General features: G+C 38.6%; 1 protein-coding gene across 3 annotated transcripts in view; it reads right to left on the bottom strand.

Annotated features, from left to right (window-relative positions):
• Positions 1-26,297, bottom strand: part of LAMA2 (laminin subunit alpha 2) — a 677,281-nt gene that overhangs the window by 14,216 nt on the left and 636,768 nt on the right. For all 3 annotated transcript variants that reach the window (XM_005684731.3, XM_005684732.3, XM_018053196.1), the window contains 5 exons: positions 24,585-24,705; positions 19,658-19,834; positions 15,902-16,050; positions 9,996-10,172; positions 9,587-9,755 (listed from right to left, as the gene is read on the bottom strand). In XM_005684731.3, coding sequence (XP_005684788.2) covers positions 9,587-9,755; positions 9,996-10,172; positions 15,902-16,050; positions 19,658-19,834; positions 24,585-24,705 — 793 coding nt within the window. The remainder of the gene's footprint in view (positions 1-9,586; positions 9,756-9,995; positions 10,173-15,901; positions 16,051-19,657; positions 19,835-24,584; positions 24,706-26,297) is intronic.

Raw genomic sequence — 26,297 nt, 5'->3', positions numbered from 1 at the left:
GAACTATAATGTGTACCCCTAAGGGCTTCCCTCATAGCTCAGTTGGTAAAGAATCTGCCTGCAATGCAGGAGACCCTGGTTCAATCCCTGGGTCAGGAAGATACCCTAGAGAAGGGATAGGCTACCCACTCTAGTATCACCTTCTTTTATAAAATTGGCAGTTGAAAGAGGACAGAGAAGTACCAGTGTAAGAGAATTTTCTGTGTATCTGCTTTAGGATTTAAACAAGAAGACAATTCTCCAACAGTCTCTAGTCTGGTAATGTTTCTGCTGCAAGCCTCAATGCCTCCTCTCACTTGGTTAAAGGGAGATGGGATGGACTGTGTCTAAACTGCTTTCCTGCGGGCAGATCTGAACCCAGGCCTGACATTCCCAGAAAGTTACCTGTTGTATCTCCTCTTCCCCCTCCCTCAAACCCCTTGGAGGGTAGAGTGCTCACCTGGCCACTCAAGAGGCTCTTTTACTTTTAATCACATTTTGAAGAGGGACCACATGAGATGGGATAGTGCCCCGAGGTTTGCACAAGACTAAAATGATTTTTGTCATTAAAGACATTTTCAACCGCGCTTCCCAAAGGAATCTAAGCTAAGGGTCTTCTAGTGAGATAATTTTAAGTAACCTTTAAAGAATAGTTGTTGCAAGATGAATTATCTTCCTTCAAGCCAGTGTGAACTCGAGGGGAGGCATCATCTTTATGGACGTGACTTGCGTTATTTTGGAAACACTGATCTCTGAAATGTGTTAAAACAATAATACAAATATCAGGGGATCATCAATCTCAGCATGTTACAATCCTGCCACCTTGTGGTGACTCTTTAAAGTACATATGGGGAAAATATGAAGGGATAGGGTGTGCTTGCTCCACATACATCTCTGCTTGGCAGGTGACAAGCTGTAGGCAGACAGGACTTGGGTAGGGAGTCTAAACATGGCCATGCGCCTGGTGGGAGCAGCCATGCGGTTGGAGAGGATTCGGAAGGAAGCTGTGCTTCCTGTGGCCATGTTAAGGCAAGTGGATAGAGCCTCGGATTGGCAATGGAGCTTAGCATTTTCACCTTCATCCTGTTACTCAATTAATTTCAGATCAGAATAAAGCAGGGGTCACTTTCAACTGCTGACTGTTGGGTGACATTTAGAAATGTGTTATTGGATTCAGAATGACAAATGATTGGTGGATAAGCGTTGCTTGACTTTAGATTGGTGCAGAGTAGAGACTTAGTTGTATTGACCATAACTGGCATCTCTGTTCTTCAAAGCACCAAATGATGAATGATTTTAAAATTGCATAATTGAAGTATAATCTGCAAAAATACTGATTCACTATGCTGTGTACCTGAAAATGATGTAATACTATAAATCAACTATACTTTAATAAAAAATAATTCAAAATAGCATCATTTTCTTCTTTCATGAGTCAAAAATTCTAAACAAATGAGGGCTAAAATGACTTCTTCAAAATGGGATGCGTCTTTGTGATGCTGTTCTTTTGGCATGAATACTAAGCAGAAGATAATTTTTATGGTACAGACTTACCATACTGAAATATGGTAAAAATTTTAATATTCTGAAATACAAACCCCCTGTTCAAGTTGTTTACTGAGAAACTGAGTTATGTTAACCCTTTGAATATAAGCTCTTTTGGTAAACAGTGGGCATTTGCAGTTCCATTTACACACTAATGTCTGAAGAGTAATTCTTTGCGGTATGGAAAATGTATGTTTCTCCTTTAAATACATATCAGTATCCACTCGATTTATTGGCCAGGACTGTACTTAGCTTTTAAAGTCATAGCATTAAATCTTCAGGAGGAATAGCTTTCTTTTGCTCTATTCTTTTCTATTTCTTTTTCACAACTCCCCCAAGAGCCCTGAACTGCAGGACTTCTCATGGCTATTTATCCACTCCTCTTAGCATTCGCATTTTAGACTTTGAAATTCAAAGTTCAACATTCCAATAAACTTGAAGTTTAAACAAACAAAAAAGAACAACCACGCAGCCAGTGCATTGTATATAAACCCACACAGGCCACATTAGTTGGAAAGACTTGGTATAAACGGCATATTTACCTGCAGAGAACTTGTCACATTTTGATAATTTTCTGTAGTACTAGAAGTCCACACTCTTATCTACTCTTATCCCTGCTGTCCTCCATGAGAAATATCCACAAATAGATACAGAATTTTTTTTTTATCCAGCACTAAACAGGCTAAAGAATAAGAGAGCAGTACAAAGAGAAGATAGCTACCACACTATCGAATGAGATAATATGTGGAAAACATGCACTCTGATCTATGATGGTCTGGCATGTATTAATAACAGGATTGACATAATCCATTTCACAGGGCAGGGCTTTCTCAAAATACTCTTAAATTGCCCTGGAGGAGAATGATCATTGGCCTTGTGCTGTAAGTTGCTGGTAGGGACAGGTATGATGTTGTGAAGAAGGAAATGAGGGAAACAGAATAGGAGAGGATGCTGTCAACTGTGCTGGAACACATAAGGGAGACGTAGATGGGTAGTTGCCACTTCTGGAATTAACGCGTAAGTCTTAATTCTTAAATAAATTCCTAAAATTCTGAATTTTGATTTTAAAAGAGAAAATGGTGAGAATTGAAACTGATAGGAGACTTGAGAGATAATAACCATATCGTGTTGGAGTTGTTTAAAAATGGAATGCTCACCCCCTTTCCCTAACCCTTGCTCTCACCTTAGAAGTATGAAAGGTTAAAGTAACTAGTTCTCTTAGAAGAAGGGTGGAGTGTTACTGTGAGCAGGTACTTTGCACACAGTGTATAATCTAGGCCATAATGATCCTTGTTATGCCAAGAAAATGCCAAGTGTCATAGCACTCTTTTTCAACAACACAACAGACAACTTTACACATGGACATCAAGGATCAAATGGTCAATAATGAAATCAGATTGATTACATTCTTTGTAGCTGAAGTTAGAGAAGCTGTATAGTCAGTAAAAACAAGACCAGGAGCTGAATGTGGGTCAGACCATCAGCTTCTTATAGCAAAATTCAGGCTTACATTAAAGAAAGTGGGGAAAAACCAGTAGGCCAGCCAGGTACAATTAAAATCCCTACAGATACACAGTGGAGTTGATGAATAGATTCAAGGGATTACATCTAGTAAACAGAGTGCCTGAAGAACTATGGACGGGGGTCTGTAATATTGTACAGGAGGCAGTGAGCAAACCATCCCAAAGAAAGAGAAAAGCAAGAAGGCAAAGTGGTTGTCTGAGGAGGTTTCACAAGTAGCTTAAGAAAGAAGAGAAGCAAAAAGCAAAGGACAAGGGGAAAGGTACATGCAACTACACACAGAGCTCCAGAGGACAGCAAGGAAAGACAAAAGGCCTTCCTGTATGAACAATGCAAAGATACAGAGGAAAACAGAAGGGGAAAAGATTAGAGATCTCACGAAAATTAGAACTGTCAAAGGAAACTTTCATCCCAAGATGGGCACAATAAAGGACAGAAACGGTAAAAGCCTAACAGAAGTAGAAGAGATCAAGAAGAGATGGAAAGAATATACAGAAGAACTGAACAAAAAGATCTTAATGACCCGGATAACCACGATGGTGTGGTCACTCACCCTAAGCCAGGAATTCTGGAGTGTCAAGGCAAGTGGGCCTTAGGAAGCACTGCTGTCAATAAAACCAGTGGAGGTGATGGAATTCCAGCAGAACTATTTAAAATCCTAAAAGGTGATGCTATCAAAGTGCTGCACTTATGTCAATTATATCAGCAAATTTGGAAAATCCAGCAGTGGCCACAGGACTGGAAAAGGTCAATCCTTATCCCAGTTCCCAAGAAGGGCAGTACTAAAGAATGTTCAAACTACTGGACAATTGCACTCATCTCCCATGCCAGCAAGGTTACGCTCAAAATCCTGCATGCTAGGCTTCAGTATTATATGAACCAAGAACTTCCATATGTCTAATCTGGGTTTAGAAAAGGCAGAGGAACCAGAGATCAAATTGCCAACATTTGCTTGATCATAGAGAAAGCAAGGGAATTCCAGGAAAACATCTACCTCTGATTCACTGACTACCTTATGCTAAAGCTTTTGACCCTGTGGATCAACAAACTGCGGAAAACTCTTATGGAGATGGGAATATCAGACCATATTACTTGTCTCCTGAGAAACCTGTATGCTGATCAAGAAGCAATGGTTAGAACCTCGTATGGCTGTTTATTGTCACTGATTTATTTAACTTATATGCAGAGCATGTCATGAGAAATGCAGGGTTGGATGAGCTACAAACTGGCATCAAGATTGAGTGCAGAAATATCAACAACCTCAGATATGTGGATGATATCACTCTAATGGCAGAAAGTGAAGAGGAACTAAAGAACCTCTTGACGAGGTTGAAGGAGAGTGAAAAATCCGGATTAAAACTAAATATTAAAGAAACTAAGATCATGGCAAATAGAAGGGGGGAAGTTGGAAACAGTGACAGATTTCCTCTTCTTGGGCTCTAAAATCACTGCAGATGGTGACTGCAGCCATGAAATCAAATGACATTTGCTTCTTGGAAGAAAAGTTATGACAAACCTAGACAGCATATTAAAAAGCAGAGACATTACTGACAAAGGTCTGTCCAGTCAAAGCTATGGTTTTTCCAGTAGTCATGTATGGATGTGAGAGTTGGACCATAAGGAAAGCTGAGCGCTGAAGACTGATGCTTTTGAACTGTGGAGTTGGAGAAGACTCTTGAGAGTCTCCTGGATTGCAAGGAGATCCAACCAGTCAATCTTAAAGGAAATCAACCCTGAATACTCATTGGAAGGGCTGATGCTGAAGCTGAAGCTCCAATACTTTGGACACTTGATATAAAGACTCATTGGAAAATGCCCTGATGCTGGGAAAGACTGAAGACAGAAGGAGAAGCAGGCAACAGAGGATGAGCTGGTTGGATGCCATCACCGATTCAATGGACATGAACTTGGGCAAACTCCGGGAGATGGTGACAGACAGGGAAAGCTGGTGTGCTGCAGTACATGGGGTCATGAAGAGTCGGACACAACTTGGCAACTGAACAACAATAACGACAATCCTCAGAGTAAACATTATCCTCTTTTTCAGTAGGATTTCCTCCATTTAGAGAAGACAAGGCAGTTATTCAGTGAGCCCCCTGAGTTCACTGAGTAAAGGCAGGTGGGCTACAGCCGATGGGGAGGCAGACCTCTGTCATGGATCACTTGGACTGAAGACCTAGTTTGTTTCCTCAGTGACTCTCAATGTGGTTGAGCTGAGAGGGGCTCACGCAGCATGTTTCTCTTCCCCACTGAGGAAATCAGCTATATAACTGGTGGTTGTGGAAAAATAAATGCTGAAAAAGCTTTCCAATTTATCTTTTAAAACATTTATGAAAGCAAAACACATTTAAGAATATTCTTTGAAATGCTGAAAATCATCTCTGGACCATATCTATCATCTGCTGTTAGCATCTGATGCATTTTTTGAAAAGGTTTTTCTTATGTGTTTTTCTAACTACTGATATAGATATGATGATGCAGAATACAGAGTCTTATATCCTGTTTTTCCCACTGAACATAATGTCATAAGTATGTCATTTTATATTGTTTCGATGGAAAGATTTTAAGTACAAGAGTATGGTGACATATTAAAACTTGAATTTCATGGATTTGTTGTCACACTTCTAGGTACCACTAACCTGGATGGAGGTTAACGGTGTCCCCTGCCAAGCTTCTAATTTTCCATCTTGGAAGCTAGCCAGTTGTGTTTGCAGTCCATACTTGGCACCTATCCTGACTGACCTCCTTGCATATTTGGTTACTGTGCTATTTGTGGTAATGTCTACTTTCTCAAATATGTCTCTCAGTTTATGTTTCTCTAGTAGGCTCTTAATACATATTTGAAATAAATGCCATAAAATAAATGATGATATCTTACCCATCTTTGCATTTTGTAGGCTCTTAGTAAATATTTGTCATAAAACATAGCCTTTAAAAAGTAGATACTTCTCTCCACACACACACAAATAATGAAAGAAAATGAAAGAAATCAAATTAAAAAGAGGAAATATATGGTTCCATGATCTGAAACTCTGAAAATATGGTACAACCCAACAGCGATGAAAGATTCTAAAATACACAAATTTGACCACATCGTCATAAGTATTAGAATGCGCCAGTCCGATGTTCTGTGAGTCTTTCTACACCAACCCACAGGACTGTTACTCAACCTCTCTTTAGCTTTTGTTTTCTCTATTAAGTGGATCGCTCTTTTTTGTAGAAGTTAAACACACTGCTGAGAGAAAACTGGAATTAGAACAGAAGGTTATAAGAAAACTTAAATGAGTTAAAATCTCCAGTCCAGATGTGAAAGGATCTTTGTTTTCAGAAAAAGGAGGCAAATATGATCTCTAGAAACCACACAAGCATATGCTTGACATCTCCTAAAAGGTTGTGTTTTAGAAACACAACTAAGAAAGGTGATCACTAAAAAGAAAAAAAGAAGGGTGACTGGTAGGTCCAGCAGAATTATTCACCAATAAACCAGACCAATGCAGTGTTTACTGGCTGAAGGACCCGACTCAAGAGAATTTCAAAGGCCCTCAAGGTTTTGGTTGACCAAATACGGTACCTAATGAGGAGCTGATGGCATGACACGTCTGCTTAAAACATTAACACATCCTCAGGTGTATTAGTGAATATGATGCCAGACCAGTGGAAGGAGGAACTCTGCTTTCCTCTGGACCGTGTACTCCATTTTGAGTAGTATGGTCTATTCTAGGTGCCATATTTTGAAAGAGATCTTTCAAATATAAGAATATTATTGGTGGGAATAACAAAATTAGCAATTAAGAAAAATGCTTGAAATATGGAATATTTAGCCTGGGAAAGGAGAGCACAGCTGTTTTCAAATGCTTGAAGGGACGTTAGAGAAGATAAAAACTTAATGTGTTTGGCTACAGAAACACAATCATTACATGGAGGTTATAGGGATATGGTTTGACTTCATTATAACCAATGGCTTTCCTACAACTAGAGCCTGCCCTATTACACTGCAAGAGTCTTGTCAATGGAATGTTCAAGCAAAGTCTGTACGTCCACATCAAGTATACAAAAAGATTCATGTATTAAGATGGCAATTGGACCAGCTGGTCTTGAGGGCTTCTGCTTTTTATAATTCAAAGTTAGTTGTTCAGAATTTAGGATCTACTTTCCTATAGAATCCAAATGGATATTTTCATCCAGTGTCTAAAAAGCTTATTTTACCCACAGCATTTTTAATTCTTTAATTGACTTGAGACCAAGGAACAGATATGAAGGATAACAGTTCAGAGAGTGGTGTATGAGGGAAAAGGGGTGGGGATCATTCACCTTCCCTTTGCTGGGAGAAGTCTAGCATAAAGCTATATTATGGAAGCACTAAGGAAACATTCTAAAATCCATGTGGCAGATAGTATGTCTTAGGAGAAAAGCAACTCCATGAACTAATCCCCAAATGACTGATAACCTTTCACTTGCTAGCTGTGCTGTGAGATCAGAGGTATTTTCTTCTGTGAAATGGGGCTAATAATACTTCCAACAATATAAATAAATAAATTAACAACTTGTGGAAATCAAATGAAATAATGGATATACTATGCCTGGCAGAGTACTGGACACATACTAGTTACTTAGCAAACGCAGAAAATTCTCACAGTATCTGGGGCTTCCCTGGTGGCTCAGGGGTGAAGGATCCACCTATCAATGCAGGAGACAAGGGCTCAATCCCTGGTCTGGTAAGATCCCACATGCTGCAGGACAATGAAGCCCGTGAGTAACAAGTACTGAGCCTGTGCTCTAGAGGCCAGGAATCACAACTACGGAGCCCACGTGCTGCAACAACTGAAGCCCGAACGCTCTGGAGCCCAAGCTCCACAATTAGAGAAAGCACCGAAATAAGAAACTCATGTACTGCAACTAGGGAGTAGCCCCCTTTCACTGCAGCTAGAGAAAAGCCCACAAGAAAGAATCTTCCTACGGTATCTATGCGTGCACACCTTTTCTACTTTTCAAAGAACTTCCACATATACTATCTCATTTGATTCTTATAATAATCCCATCATTAGGCAATGTAGGTATAATGCCCACATTTTACAGAGGAGGAAATGATGACTGGAATAAATGGCCAGTTTGGCTTCTCATTTAATAAATATTTTTAGTGACAATGAGCACACCACTCTACAGAGCAACTAATTCCATCATGAAAACTAACGAAAAGAACAAAATGTTGGAGAGTTTCAAAATCTTCACTCAAAGTAACATGTTCCATCTGTCAACTGGCAAATATTATAAGTACGGTGCATATGTTGTCAAGAGCAGGGTGAGACCTTTGGTGGTGAGAATGAAAATTTGTATAACCTTTGGAAAAAGCAATTTCTGTATATGTGTTGAGAATCTTGGCTATATTCTTCACTTGGCCTCATAATTACCCATTAAAGAATCTGTTTTAAGAACATCATTAGAAACAATGAGAAAGTCTGATGTACAGAAGTGCTGATTAGAATACAGTTTCTAGTAGTGAAAAACTAGAAATGCTCTAAATGGTAACTGCTCAATGAGCAAGACAGAACCACCTGTAAAGACAAAGTGTTGCCGTGATAAGGAATCAGATTGTATAATCAGACCCACTGGACTAAAATTCCTATCCTGCCACTTACTGACTGTGTTTGGGTTTATTATTTAGGCTAACTAATTCTTAATTAACTCAGTTAAAAATTGGGTGATGATGTATATGTATATATTTTAGACAGCTGTTAGGAAAATTACTTATAATATTGAATAGAAATTGTTTAAAAGCTGTCACTATGATCATTACTATATGGTAATTATGCCATTTATTAAGTGTTGAATATAATGCTAGGTGTTTAACAAACATCTTTTAAAAAACTCTATACTCACTGTACAGATGAGTTAACCGAGGGGAACAGATTGGCTAAGTAGCTTTGCCAATTCATACAGATGTGCTGGGATTTGAACCCAGGCAGTCTGACTCTGGACCCGTGCTCTAATCAAGAATATACTTACTCCCTTCTATTCTATGAAGCATTTTTTTATGTCTCTCTCACACAAACATACATATACATATACATTATATTAGACACACACATTGGCAAGATGTTTTTAAAACACACATTGGCAACAGGTTTTTAAAAACAGAATACCAAAAAAAATAAAATAAAATAAAAATAAAAACAGAATACCAAGTTATATACACGATATGAGATCTACTATGTAAAATGCAAATAAAAGGGGCTGAAAATTGATATGATTACCTCTGGGTGGTGCTAGTATAGGTGGGTTTTATTATTGATTCTGCAGACATTTTTGTGCTAACTTTTCAACTGAAAACATGTGCCACTTTATAAACAAGAAGATTAAGGGAGACAATAAATATAAATGAAAGTAATTCAAGGAAGGGGTAAGGAGAATAGGTTTTCATAGACAGGTGACCCTTCCTCTAATTCTAGCAGTAGAAGATACTAGATATCCTGAGTAACTTCTTTCAGAAAGTGACTACAAACACAGGGGTAAAATGGGAAAGCAATGGGACGTAAACACCTACGTGTGTCAGAAATGGGGTGGGTGCAGGAACCGCTGGGGTAGGAACTGGCTCTGGCTGGATAACTGTTTCAGCTGTAACTGCTCCATCTTCCTCCTCAGGGCGTTTCTGATGGGCACAGCGACCAATGTCTGCGTTTTTGAAGGATACAGGCTGTGCAAAGTCCATAGGGCTAAGGGAACATAATGAAAATTCAGTATTTTCTCTTAATTTTCATTGTCCTGCTTCCCTACCATTACATCACATTTCCCCCTTCCCCTTTTAAAGGTCATCAGTGCAATTAAACAAAAATGTGACCTGAAGATCTTCATTGTTTCCCCTCTCCCCCACCTCATGGTTTTGGATAACGCAGATGCAATAGCGATCGTCCTATGGGGAAAAAAAAAAAAGAGTAACAAGGAGATTCACTTACACAGAGTTTATAACAAGGTTCCATATACAGCCTTCAAAGGGAGGAATATTTCTGAGTGGGGAAGGTTGAAATTCAGGTGGAGCGCCCCCAACGAAAAGCTTTTTAACTTCTATTGCCTGTTCCACTGTCAGATTTTGCATATGCTTTCTGTCTTCATCCACTTGAACAGTAAATATGCTGATAAAATATTGAAAGTAAACAAGTGTAAAACACACAGTGTCCTATACAACTGGAAATCAAACTCTCTCCCGACACCCTGCACCCCTTCTTCCAGTAGCTTTTAAGAGAGCCAAATCTGATGATTCGGAACTTGTCACTTAGCAAACGATACTGTTTCTCAGGATCTTGCCCCTCTGCCTCCCTTGTTAGCTCTCCTAGAGAGTTTCTTGAAACAAGGCAGTGGTGTAGCTATAGCATTAGCCTCTGGTAGCGTTGACAACAGTGGTCCTACACATGAGCCAGTGGAGTGGAGGCTTCTGTGTGGGGTTGTAATGTTTAATCGTATGAGGCTCAGTCGGTTTAGCACAGCATGGGGTCATGTTTTGTTTGGCTCTTTATTTCTTGGTTTGTGCCAGCTATTATCTTCTTGCTAGGGGACAAACTGTACTCCTGAGAGCTCAGATTGTAGGAATCAACAGCAAACGCTTACTGGATGTTTTATAAAGAAAGTAGCTGCTGGCTTTTGAATGGAAGAGGCAGGCTAGAACGCCAGGCTAATTGTTCACTGCAATGATTTTCTTTAGTGGCTGTTTCATTAACATCCTTAATTTGCCTATGAGAGATAACTTACACATTACTAATTGAGAACCTCATGCTACTTATTCACTCTGTGGATCCTGGGGAAGAGAATCAGGAGGCAAAGAATTCTGCTGATGAAAATGACCAAAAGCATTTTCTCTTTTGTTCTAGAAGCAGGTTTTTAAACTTCAGTCCCAATAGTCAGCATGGGGCCCTTAGTCAGAAGTGTTAGTCAATAGCCTGAGGATCATGAATGGGGATTACTACAAACTAACTCATATCTGGAGAGAAAATCTGAAATATTTAGGCTGCAAACTCAGTTCTAAAATGTTATATTACTTGATTTTATAAAGAAGAAAAACCACACATAGAGTTAGAAACAATAAATCAGGCAAAGATGCTCTGAAATGGGAGTGAACAACTGGCCCACATTGGGACAATGCAAATGTAAGAGAACAGAACGAAAACCAGATATTGTTGTGGCTTAAAATGTCAGAAACATCTTTTTAACAAACATCTTTTAAAAAACTCTATACTCACTGTACAGATGAGTTTACCGAGGGGAACAGATTGGCTAAGTAGCTTTGCCAATTCATACAGATGTGCTGGGATTTGAACCCAGGCAGTCTGACTCTGGACCCATGCTCTAATCAAGGATATACTTACTCCCTTCCATTCTATGAAGCATTTTTTATGTCTCTTTATTGCTCAGGTGGTATGGAGGGAGCAGATTGGATTTAGTTTCAAAGGCAAAATAGGCAGAATGATATATTGATGTTTTGCCAGACTTCAAAAGATTGTGTTGGCAAAATTCAAGAGTTCAACCTTATTGTTAAGAATGTGGGTGGTTTTATGAGACTTTTAGAAAACCACTCACTTCTGGATATGTGTGACTCATTGAGAAGTACCCCTTATACTCCCTCTTTTTTTTTTTTCCATTTGCTAAAAGTAATCTCCTATATGCCAGTGTTCCTCAGGGTTTGAATGAAGGGTTTAAGCCACTATTAAATACTGTCTGAGGAGAGCAAATCTCTGCTTTTGATTAGAATTTTTAAAGATCCAGAGGCTCTCCTCTTTCTTATGTGGACTCTCTCTAGTCTGGTTCTGCCCCTAAAGACCACAACAATGGCCCTTACTGGATCACAGGGTGGAGATCTTTCAGATCTCCATGAACTTTCAGAAGAACAGAGTGGACTTAAGCACTAGTATGAACTACCTGCCAATGCAGAAGACATAAGAGACACAGGTTCCATCCCTGTGCAGATCTGGAGGAGGAAATGGCAAGCCACTCCAGTATTCTTGCCTAGAGAATCCTCATGAACAGAGGAGCCTGGCAGGCTACAGTCCAGAGTCAGAGTCGGACACAACTGAAGCGACTTAGCTTGCGTGAAAGCTTACTAGCTGTGTGACCTTGGGTTAGTTATTAAATCTTGCTCAGTCCCATTTGATTCTGTTATAAAAGGAGGATAAGAACCCCTACTCTGAACCACAGAAACCATTAACTAAGGCATTGCACTGAGGTTGTATTACTTAATAAGGACACTGTTAAAAGACTACAGTTGAATCCAGTTTGTATTTTACAACCTAAGAGCATCAAATCTAGGTCATTTATCTAGCACTTTATAAACAGGGATATTGCATGTTCTTTATGATTCTGGTGTGTTTTTTAAAAAGCATTTATTCAAAAATTCTTTACTGTGGACCTACTATGCCCAAAAAGCATTATAAGAATCATTACAATACTATTAACATTGTAATATGTCAGCTGTATTTCCTTAAAATTTCAATAGTTGAATCTTGAAGTTTTATAATATTTTATCACTTATATTCAAGTTATTTGTGTGAAATATTGATCTAAGTTTTTTTTCAAATCACTATCAAATGAACTGTGTACATGGTAAAAGATATTAAGAGAAGTGCCCTGAAATTTACAATTTACATGAGAAGCAAAACCTGAAATTTTTAAATTGAACATATTTTGGATGGCTAGAAAGAAATAATTGGGTTGCAGTATTCAAATCTTGGTCCCATTCTGGAAACCTCAAATTACTCCTGAAATATTTGCTCCAACTTTGTGGTCTTTAGCCTAATTCTGTACCTGTGTGAAGAATGCTTTCATGGAGAATAGCTATGTGCCTAAGCTTCTACTCCAGGCTCTCAGGGTTTACTGTTTTTATCCACTTAGAACTACTGGCCATTTAGGTGGACTTCAGGAGGAAGATCAGAGGGCCAAGCAGTTATAAAAGGCAGAGGATCACTGGAGTACTAGGGAATTAGACACCAAAGTACAGGAGGTGAAATTTTTGCAGAGGGAGGAGTAGAGAAGGAAAGAAAATGAGAAAGGAAGCATAAAAAGAGTAAATACTGAAAAGCTTGCCTCTCAATTTGATAAAAATCTACTAATTTTATGAGGTGGTATTGTTTGAAGAAAGGAAACAATTGACATCTCTAAATAGTGTTGGAAGAAAGCAAGTATTTCCAAGTTAACAAGAGTATCATCATCAACATCAAGTAATACAAACCTCTGAGGTCATAGAGGTAAGAATAAATACCTAGCAAGCACAGATGGAGGTGTTAAAGTCAAGTATGCTGCTTCTGCTGCTAAGTCGCTTCAGTCGTGTCTGACTCTGTGCGACCCCATAGACGGCAGCCTACTAGGCTCCTCTGTCCCTGGGAGTCTCCAGGCAAGAATACTGGAGTGGGTTGCCATTTCCTTCTCCAATGTATGAAAGTGAAAAGTGAAAGTGAAGTCGCTCAGTTGCGCCTGACTCTTAGTGACCCCATGGACTATAGCCTACCAGGCTCTTCCATCCATGGGATTTTCCAGGCAAGAGTAACGGAGTGGGTTGCCATTACTTTCTCCGAAGTCAAGCATAGCTGGGTTTAAATCCTGCCTGTTATTTACTAGCTATGTGATTTGGGGTAAATTAGTTAATATTTCCTCATCTACAATGAAAGGATATGAATACATATCTCATATATATTTAGAATAACTAAAGGACATAATTTTTGTAGTATTTGACACAAGGCATGCCATAAAATTGATGTGAAGCATTAAAATATGTTTCTAGGTGATGTTCTTAGGGTCATTAGTGATCTCCGGTTAATCAGTTAATTGAAGCACTTGTTTAAAGGATAGGTGATAATTGTCTTTTGACCTCAGAGTGCTGAATGAGACATTATGGTGGCAAATGAGCTCGTGCTTTGCCACAGAGTGTAGTGACAACACACTAATATGTCCAATACATTATCCTTTAATTAATAGAGAATGGCACAACAGTTTGTTTATATGGCCAATTAACTGAATGACCAGTTTTCAGGGATGTACTATACCGAGATTAATCAAATAAAGGTTGGATTGATGGCCAACAGCTGTGAAGCTGGCATACTAAAATACCCTTCTTGAAGAGACACCTGTTAAAAGGACACCTTAGCATAACATCAAAATGCACTTGGGAATGTCAGAATCCTTTCTCTACAAAATAACATATTTTGGATGATTTTTTGGCCAACTATATTTCTCAGATCTGCATTTGCTTCTTGAAATTATTTAAAAACCTTAAAAAAGTTTTTCCTACAATAAGAAGGACTAACATTTGGCAAAGGACCTGAAGTAAAGCCTAGAAGACTTGCAAAATCAGTATTCTAGAGCATTCCTTAAGGTTCAAATGAGAACATTCAGTTTGCATTTCTCTTCAGAGACCCTGACTGCAATATGTGCCTAGAAGATTAGTAAATGTTCTTAGTTTGTCCAAATATTGATCCCTCATTTGTCTTAATCATGGTTTCTAAACATTTCAGTTAGTAGATACTCCGTAATTGACTGAGCATTAATTCAGCCCAAAAGATAATGCTCTATATAACAGAAAAATGCAAAGCAAGGAAAGTTTCTTTACTTACAAGACATTGTTATTACTTATTTAAACTATAGTCCACACAAGAGGATGATTAAAAAATGGTGGTCTTTAAGTACAGAATAACATCTGCTTGCTTGAACTTTTGCTACACCTTCATACTGTTATATTTAAAAGTATTCTCCATGTTTTGAGGTTTCATCAAGTTTGATTTCCAGTTCTTTTCTGTTTTCAGTCTAAATGGATTGTTGGCTTGGAGGTCTTAAGTCTGGGCTTCTGTTTTTCTCTAATTGTCTTTCTAAACTCACCGTGCTTGTGTGCTTAGTTGCTCAGTCGTGTCTGACTCTTTGTGACCCATGAACTGCAGCCCACCGGGCTCCTCTGTCCGTGGGATTTCTCAGGCAAGAATACTGGAGTGGGCTGCCATTTCCTTCTCCAGGGGATCTCACCCACCCAGGGATAGAATGTGCATCTCCAGTGTCTCCTGCCTGCATCGCAGGTGGATTCTTTACCTGCTGAACCATCAGGGAAGCCCCTTACCTGAGCTGTCATACACTTTGATGGAAAAAAAATCAAATAACAAATGACTTCCTCAATAAAGTAAGCATAAAGTACTTCAGCAGTCTGAAAAAATAAGACATCAGCTCATAACACTAACAGCCAATTCCCTGACTCAGGGCTGGGAAGCAAGTGTTCTGGTGGCTCAGCAGAGAGGCAGCCTCTGTGCACTGATGGCAAGACAGCAGCCTCTGCCCTCTCTCAACTCTGGTCCCTCACAGAGCTGTGGCGCAGGGACCCCGCACACCTTGGCAGGGGCCAGGCATGAGGCTCGCACAGAACAGGGCCCCACAGGTCCTGCAGCTGCTGCCCTGCTCTGTATTTGTGACAGATTTCTAAGCAGCTGCCATAACTGCCTTGGAACCCGAATGAAATGGCAGCTGCCAAAGGCTGTGGGCCCCAGCTGAGCTGCTCTGTGCCGTTTCACCACCCACATATGCTTTATTTGAGAAGAGAGTATTTGAGAGGTGCAGAGGGAGAGATTTTTCTTAGCTATGGCTTCAGAAGATGCATTTGGTTTTCCAGAGGTGGAGAGTAGAGCTGCTCAGCAGAAAAAACGTTAAGAATAAAACTCCTAAGGGTCAAGGTAAATGAAGTTCCCAAAGTATGAAATATAAAGAAGACAAAATTAAGCTACTTGAGAATTCAGCAATGCGTCATCTGTCCATACACACAAAGGTCCAGCTAAGGACTAAGGCAAGCAAAAACGTTCGTGTTAGTTACGACAGTACAGTCAGTCGCCAGAACTATTGTTACCCTCTAGTTCTCTCTACATGAACAGAATGCTCTCTCCCGTCGTGAAACAGACTCGGCTCTGGTTTGACGACAATTTTCCTCATTGTGCGCGCCCCTGTGGAGAGATGCACTTCCAGACGTCCCTTGTTCAGGAAGATCGCATAATAGACCTGCAACAGCAAATGGTTATTGAAGACGAGAGGAGTCTCATCTAGGACTTAGCTTAGTTACCTGAAAGAACGGCAGATTCATCTGCTCTGAGAGCTTACCTGAGAAGTTAAGACTCAATATTTTCTTACAGAGTATTTAAAGCAGCTGGAAATAGCTTTACAATCACTTACCATTTTTGCTTGTTAGTTGATGTGGAATGGGAGATAGTAAGGGAGCCATCCCTGCAAAGCAGATTTGCCATGCTGAAAGGAACAGCTGTGCTCGCATTGGGCTTCTAATTCATGAAACCCATCAGGAAACAAAGGGGGTTAATAAAACCCCTCTCCCTTGCATTCACAGATGGACAGCTAGCTTCTGGAAATCAGGTCTCACTCCCACTTCTGGGCATTTTGAGTGTTTAGATTTCAATGCCTTCTCCAGGCTGGTGGAATGGATTGCTATCACCAACACCTAACTTGTCTCCCACATTTAGAAAGAAGGCAGACAATTTTTCATCCATAAACACCACTGCTTTCTTCTTGTCACTGTTACTATAGCAACAGTGTGGTTTTTGAGATTAGTTTGTGAACCCCAGGGAGCAAACTGAATGCAGTCCTCATCCCCAAAGCTGACACCACCGTATGCTCCTTTTCTAGTGGAGCACGGGCCCCCCTGCCACACACGATCAGTCGGTCCTCCGTGAGTCACCACAAGGCGGTGGAGATGGTTTCAGTCAAACGTCACAATGTCTCCAACAGTTTGCAAAATCGGCTGTGTTGCTGCATGTTCCATGCAAAATGGCCAGAGGACCTGGATTAGTGTCACCATCCATCAGAAAGGGGCAACTGCCATCTAAGCACTCGATTAAAGTTTTTTTTTTTTTAGCTGATTGAGGTCTCAAACCCTGTTAGCAGAACATAATCACAAATGTGATTGTGAGTATCAAAACTGGTAGCTTTGAAAAATAAAGTATGTCATTTAACCAGTTTGATTCTACAACAGAAACGAGTTATTTAATATTGTTTCCTCTTTCGGACAGCAATAATAGTGAGATTTTAAAACAGATATTCATTAAAATGTTGAAGCATTAACATGTTATTTCTAATTTGTACTATAGCACTTAATATCTTCTCATTTTAATTGTTTTAATGAAAAAGTTTTATTTTAAGAACTATCCTGACAACTGATGATTCAAGCCTATTTATTTGGTTCTGATGAGGAGAAATCTGAAACTGAGAGGTGGTATTTAGTTACTTGACTGTGATCCAGGGCACAGATATACTTTAGTGAAAATCTATCTCAGAAGGTTTGATCTGGTCCTTTCATTATAATAACTGGCTTATTATTTACATTTATTATAGTAAATTTTTTGGTTTTTGGATTAAAAGGCAAAGACTTTAGGAGAATATTTTTACTATACTTATTTCATACTTGTTATGCACAATATAAAATGAGATAAAACATTACTTCTCCCTCTAATTTTCAAAAAAATGTTTGTTTGTTTTTTTTTGCCTTCCCAAACAAATTAGTTTCTTCCTTAAGGTCATAGATTATCCTTTTACATTTTCTTCTAAACATTTCAAACTTTTTTCCTTTCATATTTAAGATGTTAATTAATTGGGAATTAATTTTCTATTTAACATGAAATAGAAATTACTTCATTTTTTTTTCTAAATGGATAACGAATTGCCCCAGAATTATTCCCTGAAAGGTTCACTTTTTTCCCTGATGATGTGCAATGCCACCTACTCCCAAATGTCATTTCCATCTATATTTGGCTCTCTCTTATGTTCCACTGACACAGTTATCCATGTATTAATACTACACAACCATGATTCAAAACTGCTAGAACAGTTCTCCAACTTATTCTATTTCATAACTTTCTTGGACTTTTGATATTAATTTTAAAATTTGTTCTGATTTACAAAAAGATAAGGTGATATTTTCATTGAAGGCAAACCTACATATGATTTTATGGAGAAGTGAAATATTTTTAATACTGAATCTTTCCATTAACATAATGATTTTATTAAGTAGTCTGTTATACATTTTCAATAAATTTTATAATTTTTCCAATATAGGTCTTATGTTTGTTTTATTTCTTGTTAAATTATATATTTTTTTCTTGTACTATATTTATTAATTCTTTTCTTATTGCATTGGCTAAAACCAGTATAGCAATAATATTTATCATTTCTTGGGCTTGATTTTATAGGAAATTTTTATGTTTTCCTATCATTCTCTTTTTAATTTACTGTCTTTTGTTATTGTTATTTTTGATCACGAATGGGTGTTTAGCTACAAGTGTTCTCTATGTCTAGCAAGATGATTATATGATTTTCAGACTTTCTAATATCAAACCACCTTTGTGTTCTGTAGATAATGCAAGTTACTCATGGTTGTACGTTTTTGGATTTTATTTGTCAGTACAGGTGAATGACGTGAGGTACTGACCCTCCACACAGTCAAAAATCAGAACATAACTTATAGTTGGCCCTCCCTTTACTCAGTTCCTCCATATCAGATATTCTGCATCCTCAGTTTCAGTCAACCTTGGACCATGTAATATTGTTGTATTTACCACTGAAGAAAAAATTCACATAAAAGGGGACCTGTGTGATCAAACTCATATTTTCAAGGGTCAACTGTATTTTGTTATTTTCTTTTTTTGGTGGTGGGGAGAAAAGAATATTATTACATACTATTATTAAATAGTGGTTTAACTTATTAAACTTTAAATGATAAAAGTGATTTTAATAATCCTATAATCACAAACAATACAACCTGCTTCACAGGGATGCATGCATATTTATAAAGGACATGTTTATAAAGTACTCTATGCTTTGGCCATGGCAGACTAGGTAATTCCTAAGAACGCTTTCACTGAGAAAAACTAGATTAAAAGGAAAAAATGTGTTATCTTTAAAAGTATGGTTGAAAGTACTGGAGGAATATCCATGCAGTAAAGACTTATGGTGCCTAGACGTGGACAACTAAGAGCTAGCTTTTAACAGAATTGAATGGCTAGAGGGTAGGAAAAAAGTTCACAAAGCAGACTCTGTGTAGGCTTTATTTTGATGTCACTCTTGTGACACTGCGTTGGTTGTGTTTTTTTTTTTGTCTTCTCCTATCCAGGTCCATTCTTTGCTTTCTTGGTGTCCAGAGAAGGTGGAGCAGTTAGGCGCCAACAGACTGCATCATGTTAGCTAGTGAAACTGATCCAAAAGGAATTTAAATTTAAGGGTCCCCCATCTGGATATCTACAGAGTTGGTAGGAAACGGGACTTAGAAGAGAATACTAATACAATTTGAATATATTTTAAGCGTTCTCTCTTTATATGTTCAAACTCATATGATATATGGATGTAAATACAAGTGCACCTACACCTAGAATTGACCAACAGAAAAATCCTTGGGGAGATAATTGTCCTAAGATGATAATAGGAATAAATAATACAAATTTAAAAAATACAAAGACAATTTATAAATCCTAAATGCCTCTCCTGGGTCTCTTTGTAAAATAATTGTTTTATATAAGCATTAGGGGAAATGCATTATTAATTAGGTGTTGTATTTTTTATTAACTATTATTTTATTTTTATTGTATTAATTAGGTGGTGTAATTACCTGTCCAGTTTGCCGTCGTTTTCTCCTAGGTGGAATGGGTGTCCCTCCACTTCCCAAGAGAATGATCCCAGACTCATTCTTGGTGCTGAAGGACAGATTGATTTCTGTTCCAACATCAATAGGCACAGGGGACAGCTCTACAAAACCAGGCTTGGGGAAGCTAACTGTGTAAACATTCTTCGGGTAAAAGCAAAGAAGGGAAGAAAGCATTAGAAATGAATGAACACTTAGTTTCTCCATCTCACTCACCCTTCTCAATGCACTCAAAGTTACTGTGAAACATACTGTCATGCATGACAACTCAGAATGCGTGAAAACTCAGTTACACTTAAGAGCAACTGAAGAAATATTATTCCAAACTGCAACATTTAATTTTCTGAACAGTTTAAGTTAAAATAAAACTTTGGGGTTCTGCTTTTATTCTAGAACTTTTGATTTGAAATATAAAAGACGATTACTGATTAGCACTAATAGGTAACATTTTCTTCTGATTTAAATCTATCTTGCTAAATCTTCCTTGAAAACACTCTCATTGATCCCTTGAATCCTTTTACCAACTAATTGCTTATGTTTTATAGCTAAGTCTGACCATGGTCTCTGTCTGCATTCTTTCTCAGTGATGAATAGAGGGTACAGATGTTCATTGCTACTAAATGTATAAAGACACTCTGGAGGAATTTTTTTAAAAATCAGATACAATTTAAATTTAAAAAATAAATCAAATATTTCATAGTTTAATTTTCTTAAAATGAAAACAGTATCAGCCTTTCCTGATAAAACTGAAACAGTAACATTGTAGACAGTAACAAAGTACAAAAAGTAAGAGTGTAAAAATCACTCCCACCCCAAAGCTGTGTAGAAGCATATAACTTTCTTTTGATATAATCCATTCATTCATGGATTCATGCAGCCATGCGGTCATTCACTTGTTTTATCTTTTACAGCCTTGCCCCTTTCCGCTCTCCTCCTCTCTATATTCATACTGAATCATGACAGGTGCGTTCATTTGTAACTCCTTTTTCTCACTTTATATGTGGGGGGTATCTCTGTCAGTCAACTTAGATTCCAATCTCACTTTTAGTAGCAGGTCATTCCATTGTCGGAATGTGCAAGGATTTATTTAAGCAACCCCCTGTAGCTGGGCATTTATAGTGCTTAAAATGTTCATTTGAAAAGTCCTGGATTTTGCTGGAGTGAAAACAAGGAATCTTTTAATGCAGGATATTTTCCCCCACAGTGTTCCAGGCTAAGTTAAGTGACATAAATGTTGTAAAATGTATAATCTGTTTTCAATTCCAATTTTCAAATCATAGAGTCTTGGATAGTTCAAATAAAACTACTGTGCAGACTTTTTAATATTTATCAAATATTTCAATTTCTGCTTCATATTTTAGTAGCAAATAATTCCTGGTTACTGAAAAGTACCTTTACAGAACCATCATTTCCACGTATACAGGCTATTCATTTTCTGGACAGTTTTCCATTCTTATGTATATATCTTTTGCACGTGGATGAGAGTCAGGCTTTGGAAGATTAAAACTCTGAGCAAAAAGAGGTCAGTATGGATTCTTAGAGATTTAATTCTGTATATACTTTCCTTTTTCCTATTCCCAGGCTTCTCAGGGTGGGTACCTATGGCTACTCGCAAGTCAGGGACTGTAACCAGGCACAACGAAGACCCCAAAAGTTCTGTTCCAGTCTTTAAACCTCATAGCTCAGTGGTGATTTTCTCTCTTTTCCCATATCCCTTCGTCTCCCATCACAATGCTTTAAAATAATTTTAACTGGAGGAAGCAGCTAAAATGAAAAGTTTGGTCGTATCAGGATAATTAAAAATTTGTAAGTGTGATATATTTATAGACTTCCCTGGTGGCTCAGATGGGAAAGCGTCTGCCTACAATGTGGGAGACCTGGGTTCGATCCCTGGGTCGGGAAGATCCTCTGGAGAAGGCAATGGCAACCCACTCCAGGACAATTGCCTGGAAAATCCCATGGATGGAAGAGCCTGGTAGGCTATAGTCCATGGGGGTCGCAAAGAGTCGGACATGACTGAGCGACTTCATCTTACCTTACCTGTGATATATCTACCATTTTATTTTTATTTATGTTTAAAAAGCTACTTTTTATTGATTTATTCATTTTTGGCTGCTCCGGGTCTTTGTTGCTGCACACTTTCTCCAGTTGCAGTGAGCTGGGTACTCTTGAGCTGTGTGGGCTTCTCACTGCAGTGGCTTCTCTTGTGGAGCATGTGTTCTAGGGCACAGGTTCAGTAGTTGTGGGGCATGGGCTTATGCTCGGAAGCGTGTGGGACCTTCCTGGACCAGGGATGGAACCTGTGTCCCCTACACTGGCAGGCAGATTCTTAACCACTGGACCACTCTGGAAGTCTGGCATTTTCTTTTTAAAAACAAACCCATTACTTTTAGAATTCCAGACGGTGACTGCAGTGATGAAACTAAAAGATGCTTGCTCCTTGGAAGAAAAACTATGACCAACCTACACAGCATATTAAGAAGCAGAGACATTACTTTGCCAACAAAGGTCCATCTAGTCAAAGCTATGGTTTTTCCAGTAGTCATGTAGGGATGTGAGAGTTGGACTATAAAAAAAGCTGAGTGCAGAAGAATTGATGCTTTTGAACTGTGGTGTTGGGGAAGACTCTTGAGAGTCCCTTGGACTGCAAGGAGATCCAACCCGTCCATCCTAAAGGAGATCAGCCCTGAATATTCATTGTAAGAACTGATGCTAAAGCTGAAACTCTAACACTTTGACCATCTGATGCAAAGAACTGACTCATTTGAAAAGACCCTGGTGCTGGGAAAGACTGAAGGCAGGAGGAGAAGGGGACGACAGAGGATGAGATGGTTGGATGGCATCACCAACTCGATGGACATGAGTTTGAGCAAGTTCCGGGAGTTGGTGATGGACAGGGAAGCCTGGTGTGCTGCAGTCCATGGGGTTGCAAAGAGTCAGACATGACTGAGTGACTGAACTGAATTGAAAAATTTACTAATATTCGATGATGATTATTATCAGATTTTATTGGGTTGATCAACAAATTTGCTCAGGTTTTTTCGTAACATTTTATGGAAAAACCTAAACAAAATTTCTGGCCAATCAATATAAGAGAGAAGAGCTGTGACTTACATTTCTCTCTCTTATGGGTTAGTGCCTATTGAAGAGTCGGTGGAGAATAGTCAGGTGGAATCAGGGGCTGCTAGGCTGCTGCAGCAATAAAGGAAAGAGACTGAAGAGAATTGATAACAGGGGACTTTGCAGTCCCATCAAAGCCAAGTCTTTGCAGATGGTTCCCACTATGTGCCATTTTCAAAGAAAAGGAGGCTTGACTTCTAAGCTGTGGACAAGATGTTAAATGCTAACGATCATGGTATAAACTATTACTTGTTATTTGAGTAAACGCCTAACATGTTCCAGAAAAAAATTAAGGTTGATAATAAAGCTATATAAAAGACATGAAGGTAAACTAAATCTAATACAGATGACATGATAATGAGGAAAAGACAAAATAGTGTTGGAAAGAAGAAAGAACCAGAAAAGAGATTAAATATTAAAAAGTACATACTATGAAGTGCTATACATGTGGAAAGATGATTTGGAATCTTTTATAAAAGTTTAGTTGATCGTGATAAATTTTAGAAGTACTTCAATCTTGCTTTATCATTTATGCAGAGCTAAGGCTAGGGTTGGGGCCTCCTGGTGGCTCAGTGGTAAATAATCTGCCTGCCAGCACTGTTTACAATAGCCAGGACATGGAAGGAACCTAGATGTCCATCAGTAGATGAATGGATAAGAAAGCTGTGGTATATATACACAATGGAATATTACTCAGCTATTAAAAAGAATGCATTTGAATCAGTTCTAATGAGGTGAATGAAACTGGAGCCTATTATACAGAGTGAAGTAATTCAGAAAGAAAAACACTAATACAGTAAGCTGCTGCTAAGTCGCTTCAGTCGTGTCCGACTCTGTGTGATCCCATAGATGGCAGCCCACCAGGCTCCCCCATCCCTGGGATTCTCCAGGCAAAAACACTGGAGTGGGTTGCCATTTCCTTCTCCAATGCATGAAAGCGAAAAGTGAAAGCGAAGTCACTCAGTCGTGTCTGACTCTTCACAACCCCATGGACTGCAGCCTACCAGGCTCCTCCATCCATGGGATTTTCCAGGCAAGAGTACTGGAGTGGGTTGCCATTGCCTTCTCCACCAATACAGTATATTAATGCATATATATGGAATTTAGAAAGATGGTAACGATGACCCTATATGTGAGACAGCAAAAGAGACAGAGATGTAAAGAACAGACTTTTGGACTCTGTAGGAGAAGGCAAGGGTGGGATGATTTGAGAGAGATGCATTGAAACATGTATATTATCATATGTGAAATAGATGGCCAGTCCAGGTTCGATGCATGAGACAGGGTGCTCAGGGCTGGTGCACTGGGATGACCCTGAGGGATGGGATGGGGAGGGAGGTGGAAGGGGGGTTCAGGATTGGGAAAACATGTACACCCATGGCTGATTCATGTCAATGTACGGCAAAAAACCACCACAATATTGTAAAGTAATTAGCTTCCAATTAAAATAAATAAATTAAAAAAAAAAAGAATCTGTCTGTCAATGCAGGAGATATGGGTTCAATTCTTGGGTCAGGAAGATCCCCTGGAGTAAGAAATGGCAGCCCACTCCAGTATTCTTGCCTGGGAAATTCCATGGACAGAGGACCCTGTTGTGCCACTGTTCAAGGGGTCGCAAAAGAGTTGGACACGACTTACCAACTAAAGAACAGCAAGACTAGGGTCAGTAGGAATTTAAAACAGATAAACAAGGACTGGTCCCTGTAATAGACCCAAACTAAGTAAGTGAAATCTGACATGAAGGTATTTAGGAAGCCATTAAGAAGAGACCAACCTCCAGTGAACATCCTTTGGTAACACCAACATAATCAGGGCTGCTAAGTATATTGTACGGAGTTCTTGAAATTTCGATATCTTTGAGGCAACCAGAATATTTCTTCACATTTACTTCTGGCCTGTTGAAAAGTTAAATGGAGAATAAAAGCAATATCATTAGGACAATGGCAGTATAGTGTTGGTGACTATTGGATGCAAGCCATATGGAGCAAACTGATGCATAGGCAGGCGTATGTCTCTCAGACTGTGCACAGGTGCACACATGGACCCAGAAAGCTATGCTTCCATTAGCTACTGGTTGGATAAGTGGATATTAGCACCAACTTGCACAAGGAGTCTTTATGTAGCTCTTCTTTCTTATTTTTCTAATTATTTTTCCTTTTAAAAAATAATCTCAACTATTGCATTTAAATACAAGGTATAGAAATCAACTGACTTCTTTGGAAGTGCTTCATATGCATAATGAAATGTGTTTGTTTTTTTTCCACCTAAGAGCAGATACTTGTACAGGACAGCATAATCATACTATATAACGAAAAACATTAAATAAAATCTTGCTCAAATTTTAAAAATCTGGAAACATTTATTTTGAAAAGATAATATTTCTGCCATTGAGACTTTTTTTGAGGGTTTAGCTGAGAATAAGATAATGTCATATTTCTCTTTAAAAATTTTAAGTCAAATAAAACCTGAGAAACATTCTTTTGGATTACAGTTTCAAAAAAGATACTTTAAGTTTACAAATTGACCCTAAAGTACTTATTCTGTATTGGAGCAGTAACAAAATAAAGCAACCAAAGGACAAAACATACATTTAATTTTTTCAATAAAGTTGAAAATGGCTTCAACACCCAAAAGACACTTGAATATTTACTTTTTGCTTACTACTTCTTAAAAAAGGATAAACATGCTAGCATGCAGTAAGTGCTTGATAAACACAAGCTAACAGGATGTTAATGGTGCCACTTTTTTCATCTATAGCAGCACCGTCCAGCAGAACTTTCTGTGATGATAGAAATATTCTTTCCTGCACTGTCCAAATCAGTAATGAGTAGCCATATATGTCTGCTGACACTTGAAAAGCAGGTCGTGCCAATGAGAACCTGGAGTTTTATTGCTATTTAATTTTCTTTATTTTTCTTTTTTTGGAGACACTGCATGGCATATAGGATCTTAGTTCCCCAACTGGGGATCAAACTCATGCCCCCTGAAGTGGGAAGGCATAATCTTAAACACTGGACAACCAGAGAAATATCATTAAAAATTTTTTTTCTTTAACTTAAAGCTAAATAGCCACTGTGGCTAGTGGCTACCATACTGAATGGTGCAGGTCAACAGAAATAGAAAAAGGAACACTTTTTTTTAATGTTAATAAGCAACTCTAGGGGTTTCCCCGGTGGCTCAGTGGTAAAGAATCGACCTGCAATGCAGAAGCTGCAGGAGACGCAGGTTTGATCCCTGGGTAGGAAAGATCCCCTGGAAGAGGGCATGGCATCCTACTCTAGAATTCTTGCCTGGAGAATCCCATGGACAAGAAGCCTGGTGGACTACAGTCCATAGGGCCACAAAGACTTGGATATGACTGAAGTGACTTAGCATACATGCAAGCAAGCAACTCTAAAAAGTGTCCAATCAATACCAAGATATTATACTTAGTAGGATAATGATTAACTCTCTCCTCACTGTCCCATGGTGGCAGGATTCCTTTTTT

The sequence above is a fragment of the Capra hircus genome, chromosome 9 (assembly GCF_001704415.2).
Source record: "Capra hircus breed San Clemente chromosome 9, ASM170441v1, whole genome shotgun sequence".
In the NCBI taxonomy this organism is placed as follows: domain Eukaryota; kingdom Metazoa; phylum Chordata; class Mammalia; order Artiodactyla; family Bovidae; genus Capra; species Capra hircus.
Note: the sequence above shows the minus strand (reverse complement) of the source record. Positions and strands in the feature narration are given on the sequence as shown.